The 13,439-nt window shown below is 38.0% G+C and overlaps 1 protein-coding gene across 1 annotated transcript in view; it reads right to left on the bottom strand.

The window, feature by feature from the left end:
- Positions 1-3,987: 3,987 nt before the first annotated feature.
- LOC135112272 (uncharacterized) overlaps positions 3,988-13,439 on the bottom strand; it is a 75,320-nt gene continuing 65,868 nt past the window's right edge. The window contains exon 9 of the mRNA XM_064026562.1: positions 3,988-6,571. Within this exon, the coding sequence (XP_063882632.1) occupies positions 6,362-6,571 (210 nt within the window). The 3' untranslated portion in view covers positions 3,988-6,361. The remainder of the gene's footprint in view (positions 6,572-13,439) is intronic.

Here is a 13,439-nt window from a genome sequence, read left to right as displayed (position 1 = left end):
TTTACTCCTTAAACTCACTATCTTGTGCACCCAGCAGCGCCTTCTTTTCTTTTTTTGCTGTCTTTTATACAACAAATATAAAAGGAGGGCTTTTTTTTCTTTACTCTGGGCAGCCATTTGTTCACCTGTTTTTACACACACTTGTGAGTTGTGACCACTCTCGGAGCACAGCAATGTAATAATGAAACAGAATTCCAGGAGTCAGGCGTGAAAAAAACCACCACGTGTGAACGATTCAGCGTGAACTTCCCGCCGCATGAAAAATCACGCGGCGGGAAGTTCACGCCTTGTGTGAAAGAGGCCTAAGCAAAAGGATTAGAGGTCAGGAAAAGGTCAAGAATGCTGGGCATATCTCCAAGACGGTCAGGAATACAAGTAGGGTGTTGCACCAATTGCTCTAGGTCATGGAGGATAGCAAAGTTGAAGACTAGTCCACCAGGATGGTCAGTGAAGGGAGAGGAAAACCAAAGCTGGTGGTGAACATTGAAGTCTCCAAGAATGGAGACCTCTGCAAAAAGGGAAGAGAGTCAGACTATAGAATGCTTAGCCTCCTTACAAGATAAATTCCATATCATAATCTGGACTTAGCATCAACTCATGTTGATATCAAGTATCCATACAGGATACAAGCAAGGATGGGTGCTGGTAGTTCTTCCAAAATTTCCCTGTAAAAGAAGCTTCTGTGAATGGAAAAACTGTCGGAGCATTGGTGGACATGGGTTGCTCAAGGTCTGTTTTGCCTCCTTATTTATGGTTATGTAAGACACAAGGCAGTGCATGCTCAATAATAGCAGTTAATGGAGAAGTCTTGTGTAAAGGAGAAAGAGTTGTTTCATTATCAGTTTGTGGGGACATTATATTGGCTGAGTGACTGTGTTGATGTTAATAAGCTTAAATGGTGCTGATAGGATGCTAGGTGGTGTAGTCATTACAGACGACCAAGTTAATTTGCCGAACCTTGTGATGATGGAAAATTGTCAACACTATTGGAAGAATTAATGGTTGAAATGACAAGATTTGTAGTTAATGATAAGAACTTTTCTGCTGTCTTTGATATTGTTGGACCGTGAGTGGTAATGGAAGAGCTGCCAGTTGCCTGAACTAAAGAAATGTATGAGCTATTATAGGCAGATGTGGGCTCTGCAGATCAGGGGGTCCTTCCACTTATGTCCATTATTCAGCAAAACAAAGGCAAAGTATGATCTGTGTTAGATTTCTGTGAGTTAAATCAATATGTGGAATGCCATTTTGGTGCAAATGTTGCCATTTGTGGTGAGATTAAGAGCATGGCATCGAATGACTGAACCTCTCAAGCTTGTTCATCTGAGGTCAGCTTATCTGCAGATTCATGTAGATGATGAGGGTTTGTGGCCATATCAGAAGGTTAGTTACAATGGTAATCTGTATCATCTTATTAGACTTGGTTTTGGCCTGAATTGTGCTCTGAAGATTATGACATGCATACTCAGGTGAGATCTGGGGCAGGATGAGCACATGCAGGGTACTGATAGTTACATAGTTACATAGTTACACTTCCAATGTTAACATCATTGGAAGTGAGAATGTTGTCACAGTGGAGGAAGTTGTAGCTCACCTACACAAATATGGATTAGAAGCTAAGAAGCTAGAATCTTTAGATGGCAGAGTTTTTGGACTTTGCTTTCAACATGATGGAAATGACAATCATGTGTTTTCCCGGGGAAATGAGATTTCACAGATAGACAAGGAGGAGAGGATGACTCAACAGAAGTTGTTTTCCATGTGTGGGCAGTTGGTTGGACATCATCCAATTTCTGGATACTTGAGGGTCACTTCCAGCTCCACTAAAAGAGAGTCTAAAAGATGTTAGGAAGATTACATGGGAAATAGAGCTGAATCCATGTGTTAATTTGAAAGAAGTGAGGAAAGAAGTGAAGAAAATCTTGTTAGCAGTGTTATTCAACTGACCCATCTCTAGTGAAGCACATTCCAAGAACACTGAATGTTAAAGAAAATTGGACTATATTTGCTTTGGACTGTACATGTTTTGAGTAAGTGAATGCTGACAATCCAGTAAGGGCAGTAGCAGCAGAATGTGATGCAATGCAAACAGTCTGGTGCTTGGAGTATCTTTAGAGATTGCTGGGAAGATTGATGAGGATACTACTTGGCTCAGGAAGTTAGATGATGTTAGCCATATAAATGTACCTGAATTGGATACTGTCTTGAAGGGTCTAAACCTGGCCTTGAAGTGGGACTTGTATTCTGTGGAGATCATGACTGATTTGCCAATAGTTTCGAAGTGGTTGCAGTCAGTTCTTGTTGCAGACAGCAAAGTCAAGATGTATGGAATGTCAGAGATGCTTATAAAGAGATTATCAGTGGTGAGAGATATGGTTAAGGAGCTGTCACCTACATAGAATCAAGCAAGACCAAAGCTGATATGTTAACAAGAGTTAATTGCACACAGTTAAAGAAGGATTTTGGAAGTGTGTGTGCAGTAACAGTTGAGTCTTCATGATATGCATCACATCAAAGTTGAGCACTCTCTTTACCTTGCCCAACTTCTCAATCCATGTGTCAATTTGGAAGAAGTGAGGAAAGAAGTGAGGAAAATCTTCTTAGCAGTGTTATTCAACTGACCCATCTCTAGTGAAGCACATTCCAAGAACACTGAATGTTAAAGAAAATTGGACTATATTTGCTTTGGACTGTACACATTACGAAGGGAGATGTTACCTTATAACAGATGACTATGGTCCTAGTCAATACATATTATGGCAGGAAGTGTGAATGGAAAATGCCAGAGACATCTGTGAGAATTTGGGCAAGATATTCTGTGAGAGGGGTCCTCCACATGAAGTACTGACAGACTATAGTGCAGACTTTTGATCAACCCAAGTTGCCAATCTGTGAAAGGAATGCAATGTTTATAGAGCATTCTGAACTGTTTACAGAAACTAGAAATCAGACTGCAGAGACCTCATTGCACAATTAAGTCCTTGGTAGCTAGAAGTAGGTTGGACCCACTGAAAATGGTATTTTGGTAAAACCTGGCAGCAAGGGCTGGATAGGATGGGAGCACAGTATCATGTACTTCTTTTTATACCTACACATGTATACATTGTACAAGGGTTCCAGCACATCACAAAGAGTTGGTTCAACAAGAATATTCTTACTTCTGGATTGCAGACCCAGACTTGGTAAAGCCACCAAGTGGTAAGTGCACAAGATGGATCCCTGGAAGAGTGACAGGTGTAACATCAAAAAGTAAGGTGGATGTTGATGGTATGCCACAGCATGTGCTGATCATTCATCACTTATTTGACAGCATCAGTGATGTGGAAGAGAATGAAGATACTGACATGAGCAGTGACATGTCCAGTGACAGCAATGAAGAGAAGCCTCTGATGGATAGGCCTGTCTAGCCAGTCTGCAATTGATATCCCTCAGCGTGGTTGGATGACTGCAAGTGGTGATTGCAATGAGATCATGGGGAGGTGTAGATTAGAGTTGGGAAGTGAACAATTGTTGGGTAATAATGGGGTAGTTGTGATGTGGGGTATGAGACAAAGAACAAGGGCTGGTCAGCTGGCTGGGTGGGTAGCTGGTGTGAAGCATTCAGGGAGAGAGAGGTTGTGTGACCCTGGGTCATTGGTAGACTGGAGGGCTTAAGAGTTCCTGCTATGTTGTGTGTTGATCTATTGTTGTATCTTTTATTACATTTATGTTCTATTGTGTAGTTTTATGTTACTTGGTTGTGGTTAGGTTCTTGTGGGGTTTGGAGCTAGGTGTTGCAACCCATCTTTTTTTTTTTTTTCTGCCAGTGTAGTTTGCTGTAACAACTGGTATTGCTGGTAGGATGAGAAAATATGGTGCTATCTGGGACAGTTTACTCTCCACCTGGATGCTACCTTCTTTTCTTAGACCCGCCTCTGTCTCGACTCAAGACTTCACTGTATTGTTCCTCTATGTATGCTGCTTTGGTTGGGACTAACAAGATTGATGTTGATAATGACATACTTTATATTTAATACAGTACAAATATATTAATGCAAAACAGTATATAGAAACCCTAGTCTAATGTTTGAAAGTTCTTGTATGTAATTTGTGCTTCAATTAGTTGAAATATGCTATCACTGCAGAACTGAATCTGTAGCATTATTTAAAAAATAATATCAATCGTTGACAATAATTGACACAAGATAATGACAATGAAATTCATAATGGAAGCTACAATAAGCCAGTCTTACTAACAATAATATCGGTATCAATAATAATAATGATAAAAATAAAAATTATAATAGAAACAATAATTGTTTATCTCTTTACATACCAGGCTGGCACTCCCACATGGTGTGGCCCAAACAAAGCATCACACACTCATACACTATTCACACTCTTGCCCCATTAGCCCCTGGTGGAATGGGATAGGTTTGAGGACCACTGTATCACACCCCAGGAGCTTAGGTATAGCTCAGCTGGTTACATACATATGTAGCAAGGCCCAACAGCATACAATACACTTCTTTACCCCTGCTCCTTCATAATGAGACTACTCCCTTCCCTGCAACTATTCCAATCCAGAGCTGCTGTAGATGCAGTGGTATTGCTACAGAGTACTCCCTAACGCTCTACCAGGGGCCAATAAGACTGCATAATTTTTCATATATTCACTACTACCACTATCCATTCATCTATAACACACACAATCACTCTTCCTTGCTGCAGTCATGCCTCTCATTCAGTGCTCTCTTCATACAGTTAATCCACTCCAGGTGAGGCCATCTCTTAATCTTTTGCCATGCACATCTAACCTCAGCTCTTTATTGATTTTCTGTCCTCCATTCTCTCCACATGCCCAAACCATCTTAACAAACACTGATCTGCCTGTCCACCCAACTATCTCAAAACACCTGTTCTTATCTATTTCTTCTGTCCCTCCATGTTACTCCATGCACACTTTTAGTTTCCATTACATTTAACTGTTTCTTCTCCCATGCTCTAGGTTTTAGTACCATACAGTACAGTGGGCATCACTATTACTTCATACAACCCACTCTTAACACTTATACCCAGTATCCCATGTTTAAAATCTTTTTCAGTCCACCAAATATCTCTCCTGTTTCTTTCACTCTGCACTTCACCTATGTCCATTCAATGTAACTTTTGATCTCAAATACTTGAAACAATCCACCTCTTCCAGCTGTTCTCTATTCAATCTTACATCCATCCCTTAATCACCTATCTCTCTTAAACATTTTATTACTTTACTTTTACTAACATTCACTTTTAACTTCCTCCTACAAACACATCCAGACTTTTCCACAAGTCTAAAAATAATAATAATAAGAAGAAATTAAAGCAGTGAGTGAAAGAATCAAGAAAATCTGTCAAAAGAGAAATTGATGAGGCAAAATGACTTAATTTTGTTTAAAAACCCACACAATGTCTGAACAATAAATATAAAAAGTACCATATTTGATGGCTCATAAGATGCATGGACTCATAAGACGCACCCAGTTTTGGTTGACATTGAAATGAAAAAAAAGATAAATGAGCAGATTTAAGCTCTGAATATGAGGTGAAGGATTTCATCTGACATTTGAAGACTCTCATATCCATTTAGATCATTATTAGATTCCAATATTTTGCATTTGAAAACATAAATATTTGCTAGTAGCCTACATACCAATCCTGTTGTGAGATGTAAACATGTACCTGGCATATGGCATTGGCAGTGACTGTGAGACTACAGGGGTAATAAAGTTTGTTCATAAGAATGTTAAAAGGTAGGTGCAGTTTTAATTGTATGAAAGTGTGTCTTACCTCAAGGAGTAGTGGCATCACACTGTAAAGAATGCAGTGAAGCTTGCCCATGTCACTGGGTTCAGTGTGTAACTGACTGCATGTTTGTTTTGGTACATGCAATGCATGGTGCATGGTCACTTAGGCAAATTCTTCCTGACTGGTGTCATTTTATGTGAATTACTGGTAAGTATGCCCTATTATATGTTGTTATTTTGAAAGAAAGAATTGTTTTGTGGTGTAATACCAATCATCACTTTGTTTACATGTGTGAAGATGTCTTGAGTTTGATTTTAGAGCCTCTGTTGCCATAGACTTACCACCAACTACTTCCTCAGTGCTGAGCCTTGGCCTCATAGGGCACAGGTTTATTTTCTGAGACATTTTTTTTTTTGGAGAAAAGGTCCATCTTATGAGTCATCAAATGTGATAATTTTATTTATTTATTCATTTATTTATTTTTATTTATTTATTTTTTTCACTAATACACTTAGAAGCAAAGGCATTACCATTATTTGATCCATAGGCACTCTAATACATTTGAATAATCCCAATTCTTAATAATTATTTTTTGTCACAGGGGTTTGTCTATTTTGACATTTGGTTTGTCCTCATTATCATTGTCTTCATTCTTTTTTTCACTGCCTGTGTCCTTTTTGTTTCTGGCTCCTAGGGCAGCTGCCCCAGCACCAACACCTAAACCTGCAGCTGTTGCACCTCCAGCAATAGCAACATTTGCAGCCAAGGGAATGCCAACAGCACCTATTGACTGTAGAACAGCTACCTGAAAAAATATATAATTATATGATATTAAAAGCTCCACATTTTTTTTCAGATTTATAAACCCATAAACTATTTAACTGTAAAAAGGCCTAGTGTATATATATATATATATATATATATATATATATATATATATATATATATATATATATATATATATATATATATATATATATATATATATATATATATACGAGTATATATATATACACACACACACACACACACACACACAGTAATAATTCAAGACACGCTATCACCAGAAAAACACATCAATGGAATATTTGGCTCTACATATAATTTGCTAGCAAATATCAGGGTGGCATTTAATTACCTAGACAAAGAAATGATGAAGAAAATCATAACACACATGATACGCCCCAAACTGGAATACGCAGCAGTGGTATGGTCTCCACACAAGAAGAAAGATATAAGGAAATTGGAAAGAATACAAAGAACAGCTATGAAAATGATACCTGAATTGGAAGACCTAAGTTACGAGGAAAGACTGGAAGAAATTGGATTACCAACACTGCAAGAAAGAAGGGAAAGAGGAGACCTGATAACAATGTTCAAATTAGTAAATGGCATGGAGAAGATAGACAGAGATGACCTAGTTGTAAAAGTGGAGGAAGGAGATAAACGTACAAGGGGACATATGAAGAAATTAAAGAAGAGTCATTGTTTGGGAGATATTAAGAAATACAGCTTTCCGCATCGAACGGTTGAAATATGGAATAACTTAAAAGAAGAGGTGGTTGCGGCAAAGAGTGTGCACATGTTTAAAGAGAAATTGGACAAATTCGGGTATGGAGACAGGACTAATTGAGCTTTGGCTCGGACCCTGTACTATACAACCAGGTAAACTAGGTAAATACACACACACACACACACACACACACACACACACACACACACACACACACACACACACACACCTTGGTACTGTGGACATTGCTCTAACAGATTTTGGAAGCAGCGAACAAAATCTGGTGCAGCCAACTCCATTTGAAAGTCCCACGTATGTTACAGATGGAGTTGTGACAACACTGGACATGAACCACTTGTTGCTTGCAATCAGTTTGTATACATCAGTGTAACAATATGTGTAGCACATTGTTCCATGGTTTTTTCCCTTTTTATTGTTGTGTTTGAATTATTGTAATTTTCTATATCCATGCCATCTCAAGAGAAAGTAGAAAAGACAGCCAGTGAGTGACCTTGATGCAATGCTCCCTACCTCCTCTTTGTATTTACCTAGTTGTATAATACAGGGTTCAAGCAGGGCTCATATTGTCCTGTCTCCATATCTATATTTATCCAACATTTCCTTAAATTTATGCATGTTTGCTGCTATAACAACCTCTTCATTTAGGCCATTCCAAATATCCACAGTTCTATGTGGAAAAATGTACTTCTTGATGTCCCTCAAACTCTGACTCTTCCAGATCTTCTTTGAGTGCCATCTCATCTGTCCAGCTTCATCTTTCAGCAACACCAGGTCTTACTTGTCTATCTGCTCAATGTGGTTAACTATTTTATACATTGTTATTAGATTAGATTTTTCTCTTCTAACTTGCAAAGTTGGCAGTCCCATTTCCTTCAACTTCTCTTTGTGTTTTAGGTCTTTCAGCTCTGGTACCATCCTCATCGCTGCCCTCTGAATTCTTTCCAACTTCCTTATATCTTTCTTCATATGTGAAGACCACACCACACCACTGTTGCATATTCCAGCCTGGGATGTAGCATAGCGGATATAATTTTTTTATCATTGTTATATCCATGTAATGAAATGTCACCCTAATATTTGTTAACATCCTGTACATCGAGCCAAAATATGTCGTTCTGGGGTCAGGATAACTTGAATAACCATTCTTAGGTCTTTCTCCTCTTTGCTCTTCATTATTACTTCCTCCCCCATTTTATAGTCCCATGCAGATCTTCTTTTACTCTTTCTCATTTCCATCACATGGCATTTCTTTGCATTGAATTTAAATTTCTACCTCTTGCTCTATTCATAAATCTTGTCAATATTTCTTTACAACTCCATACAATCAACATTGTTCTTTATTACTCTTAACAGTTTTGCATCATCAGCAAACAGATTAATATAACCCCCTTCATATCACTGGTGTATATTTGGAACATAATGGGTGTTAACACTGACCCCTGTGGTACTCTCCAACTTGAACAATTCTCAATTCTCAGTCTCTCATCCATTTTAGCTTTGTTCCTTGCAGTCCTGTATGTTCCATCTTCTGCAATAGTCTTTTATGCAGAACTTTATCAAAAGCTTTTTTGATGTCCAAGTACACTGCATCTACCCACACATCTCTGTTTTGTACTTCATTACTCTTGTATAGAAACTTAGTAAATTTGTCAATGACCTTCTTTTTCTGAAACCAAATTAGCTGTCTGTTATAATTTTGTTCTCCAAATATTTCATCCACTTTTCTTTGATCACTATTTCACAACACTAGTTGGCAACACTGGTCTATAATTTAATGGTTCAGTCCTCTTTCCTCCTTTGTGTATTGGCTCTATATTTGCTCTCTTCCATTCTCTTGGTAGTCATCCCTCTATCAGTGAGCTGCTAACCACATCCCAAATTGGCTCTACCACTTGTTCTCTACATTCCTTTAGTGTCCAACCTGACACTTCATCAGGCTCCAGTGCTTTCCTGACATCCAACTTCTTTAACAATTTGTCAATTTCATGTTTTTTTGCACCAAGATTTCCCATAACCTCAACTACTACACTTCCTTGTTTGGTTCTCTAAAATCCTCTTCCACACTAAACATAGACCTGAAATCTCATTCATAATTTCACTCATCTCTTCCACTGTTTGATATATCCTTTCTCCCTTTACTGTCTTGTCAATGGTCTCTCTGCTTGTCATCTTTCCATTGATATACCTGTAAGAAACCTTGGCTCCTCTTCACATTTCTTTACCACATCCTTTTCAAATTGTTTCTCCTGCTCTCTTCTTATTCTAGCATACTCATTCCTTGCCTCCTTATACTGCTCTCTACTATTTTAATTTCTCTGTTTCTTCAGTTTCTTCCAAGTTATATTCTTTCCATTCTTAGCTTCTGCATATCTGGCATTATACCAAATATGTTTGCTCTTTCTTACTTTATATACAGATACATACTTCTGCACACCCTCATTGTACTTCAGTAATATTTTATATTTCTCTTGCACTGTCTTGCCTTCCATAATTTTCTTAATCCTGCAAAATTTGTCTTTGCGTGATTTAATCTCCCATTTTTATAATTCTCTTTACATGGTAGAACTTCCCAATCTTGCAGAACCACTTCTAATGCCACATGGTAATTTTTTTTCCCATTGGGCTTATATATTTAATGCTTGAGTGGGGCTGTTTTTTTTTTTTTTTTTTTTTTAACACCAGATTTAGCATAGATGGTTCCTTCTCCCCTCTGTATCTTGTAAATTCCTCTACCCGCTGGTCCATTGTATTCACCATAGCTAACTGTAGCATTTCTTCACTCTACAGTCCAGCATTTCCATTAACTTCCATCTCCTCCCAGCTTACATTTTTTGTAGTTAAAGTCCTCCACTAGTAGTATCTTACTGTTCTTCTCCTCAACACTTCCTTTTGCATTTCCTTGTGTTCCTCCAGCCTCCATGTATTGGTCTTTGGTGGCACATGTGTTAATATGATCCTCCTCCTTTCTCTCCCACTGGTCCTGATTGTTATACCTATGACCTCCTCCATGCCATGCTCATATTGCACTTCTTCCACATATATATCATCTCGAACCATTATCAGTACTCCTCTTCCTGCTTTTCCCTTTCTATCTCTCCTCCAATAATTATATCCCTCTTCCTTAAAGCTTAAGTGGACTTCCTCTTTTAACTTTATCTCAGTTAGACACAACACATCTGGTCTATTTTCCTTTAAGGTAATCTCTCACTTCCAGTACACCTGAAAGTAATACATCTATGTTTGTATATACTACTCTTAATGTACTACTTCTCCCACCACTTGTAATTTTTCTGCCTGCTGCTGTGGTTCTTTCATTTCTTGTTCCCTTTCCCGAATATACCATTTCCTTAGTCTCATATCTAGTACCCTCCAATAAAATTTCTTCTTCTCGGTCTGTCCTTCTCTCGTTTTTTTTTCCTTAGCTTTATTTCTTAGATCCTTCTCTTTTTCCCTTTCTTCAAAGTTCATATCTCTTTTTATCCTGATATTCTTGCATTCTGAACTTTCAGCCAGCTTCCTGGTCCTCACTAGGAGAATCCTTTACTGCAACTTGGGATCTCATTCTCACTTTTAACAGTCTTTTACCTCCCTCACTATATTTTCCAATTCTGTATGCTTCTTCCACTTCTCATTCCAGTCCCTGTTCCTCATCTTGGACCACTGTAATAATTTTCCTTACCAACTCCTCTTTCCTCTCTCTCACAGACTTTACTGGGTTTTTCTTTTCTTGTAGTTCAAAAAAGACCATGCATTTCTTCTTATCCACTGTGTCTCTCACCAAAGCCTCCTTTTCTTTAATTACCCGAGTTACTGTGTCCTTGATCTTTATCTGTATTTATTTTTTAACCACCTCTGTGAAGCTAATTTTTTCATCCTTATGTTCTTTCTTCCAGGCATTTCTCAACTCATCCAGTTTGGCTTCACATACTGCCCCTTCCACTTTTTTCTGCACTATCCCCCACCTTTTCTTGCAGCCCCTGCAGAGTTACTTCATATCCATTACACTTAGTCTTAAGTATTACATTTTCTTTCTTTAGCTCCTCTATTGCCTTTCATCTCATTGTTTATCTTTAGAGCACTCTCACATTCACTATACTTCTTTCTCAATTCTTTGTCTTCCATCATAAGTTTCTCCTGCTTTTCCAGAATACCAGAGATCAGTTCCCTCATGCACCTTATTTCTTTCTCTATACTGATTATCCTCCTCATATTTTCTTTTTCTTCTTTGAATCCTGAAAAATCCCTTTCTCCACTTCCCTCCACCAATTGTCTTAAGCCCACAGGGGTTTCAATAAAATGCGCCTTGTCTCACCTCCTCACTCTGTTTGTTTACAAACACGGCCAGTGGCGACACCTAGATCTTCCTTTCCTTCCATTTCTTTCAACCTCAAAATACTCCTTTACATATTAAATTTTGAGACACGACACTCTGTAACCCCCTCTCATCCCTGTATATATATTACTAGGCGTCACTGCTTTGTCCAGAGCCAGTAGCGTGTGTCTTCAGCTGGTGTGTGTGTGTGTGTGTGTGTGTGTGTGTGTGTGTGTGTGTGTGTGTGTGTGTGTGTGTGTATTTACCTAGTTGTATTTACGTAGTTGTGGTTTACAGGAGGGGAGTATTCTCATAGTATCCCATCTTTATATCTATCCAGTTTGGTCTTAAAAGCATGGACAGTTACGGCATTGACAACATCTTCACTGAGTTCATTCCATTTGTTCACACTTCCATGAGGAAAACTATACTTCTTGGTGTCTCTTTTACAGTTAACTTTCTTCAACTTCTTACTGTGTCCCCTTGTACTCTGTGTCTAAATTTATAAAACATTTTTTGTCCACATTTTCCATACCATTTATCAATCTATAGATGTTTATTAAATCTCCTCTCTCTCTCCTATTTTCAAGGGTAGGAATTTCCAACATTTTTAATCTCTCTTCGCAGGTCAATTTGCTCAACTCTGGAACCATCTTAGTGACTGCTCTTTGTACTCTTTCTAATTTTACAATATTCCTCTTTATATGAGGAGACCACACCACTACCACATATCCCAATCTTGGTCTTATCACGGAAATCAACAACTTTTTATCATTCCTTCATCCAAATATGAGAATGCCAATCTTACTCTTTTTAACAAATTCATCGCCTTTCCAATAATTTTATCAATGTGTCTGTCCAGAGTCAAATTTTCAGTGACTGTTACTCCCAAATCCACTTCCTCTTTTGACTTCTTTAACCTCACACCATCCATCTCATAATATTGTATTCTTTTCTTACTCTTACCAACTCCATTACTTTACATTTACTTAAATTGAATTCCATTTGCCAAGATTTACTCCATCTATTTATCTTATTTAAATAATCTTGCAGTACCATACAATCATTTACATTTTCTACCCTTCTCATCAGCTTAGCATCATCTGTAAATAAGTTCATATAACTATCTATTTCTTAATCTATGTTGTTCACATATATTACAAACATTATCAGTGTCAACACTGACCCCTGTGGGGCACCACTAGTTACTTTCACCAAAGATGAATTTTGACCTTGTATTACAGTTCTCATCTCTCTATCATCCAGATAATCCTCCATCCATTCCAGCAGCCTTCCTCCAATTTTTCCATAATTTTTTATCTTCCATAGCAATCTTTGGTGTGGTACTCTTTCTTCAAGTCTAAGCTGACACCATCCACCCATCCATCTCTCTCCTGAATAAAAGGACAATAAGTTCATGAGCATGATCTTCCCCTCCTAAATCCAAATTGACAATTTACCAAAACTTTATCTCTTTTCAAGTGTTCCATCCATCTTTCCTTTATTGTTCTCTCGCATAGTTTTCCTGCAACACTAGTCAAGGACACCGGTCTATAATTTAGTGGGTTTTTCTTATTTCCTCCTTTGAATATTGGTGTAATATTTGCTCTCTTCCAATCTTTCAGTACTCTTCCCTGTGATAGTGATGTCATCACTAGACTTCTGAATTCTATCAGCCAGTTGTTCTCTACATTCCTTCAATATCCAGTTTGATACTCCATCTGGACCAGTTGCTTTATTTACATCAAGTTCTTCCATCACCTTAAGTATTTCCTCGTAACTGACTGGGACTGTACTTAGTATATTCCTCACCAACTTATCACTTCC

This window comes from Scylla paramamosain, chromosome 23, assembly GCF_035594125.1.
Source record: "Scylla paramamosain isolate STU-SP2022 chromosome 23, ASM3559412v1, whole genome shotgun sequence".
Classification (NCBI taxonomy): domain Eukaryota; kingdom Metazoa; phylum Arthropoda; class Malacostraca; order Decapoda; family Portunidae; genus Scylla; species Scylla paramamosain.
Note: the sequence above shows the minus strand (reverse complement) of the source record. Positions and strands in the feature narration are given on the sequence as shown.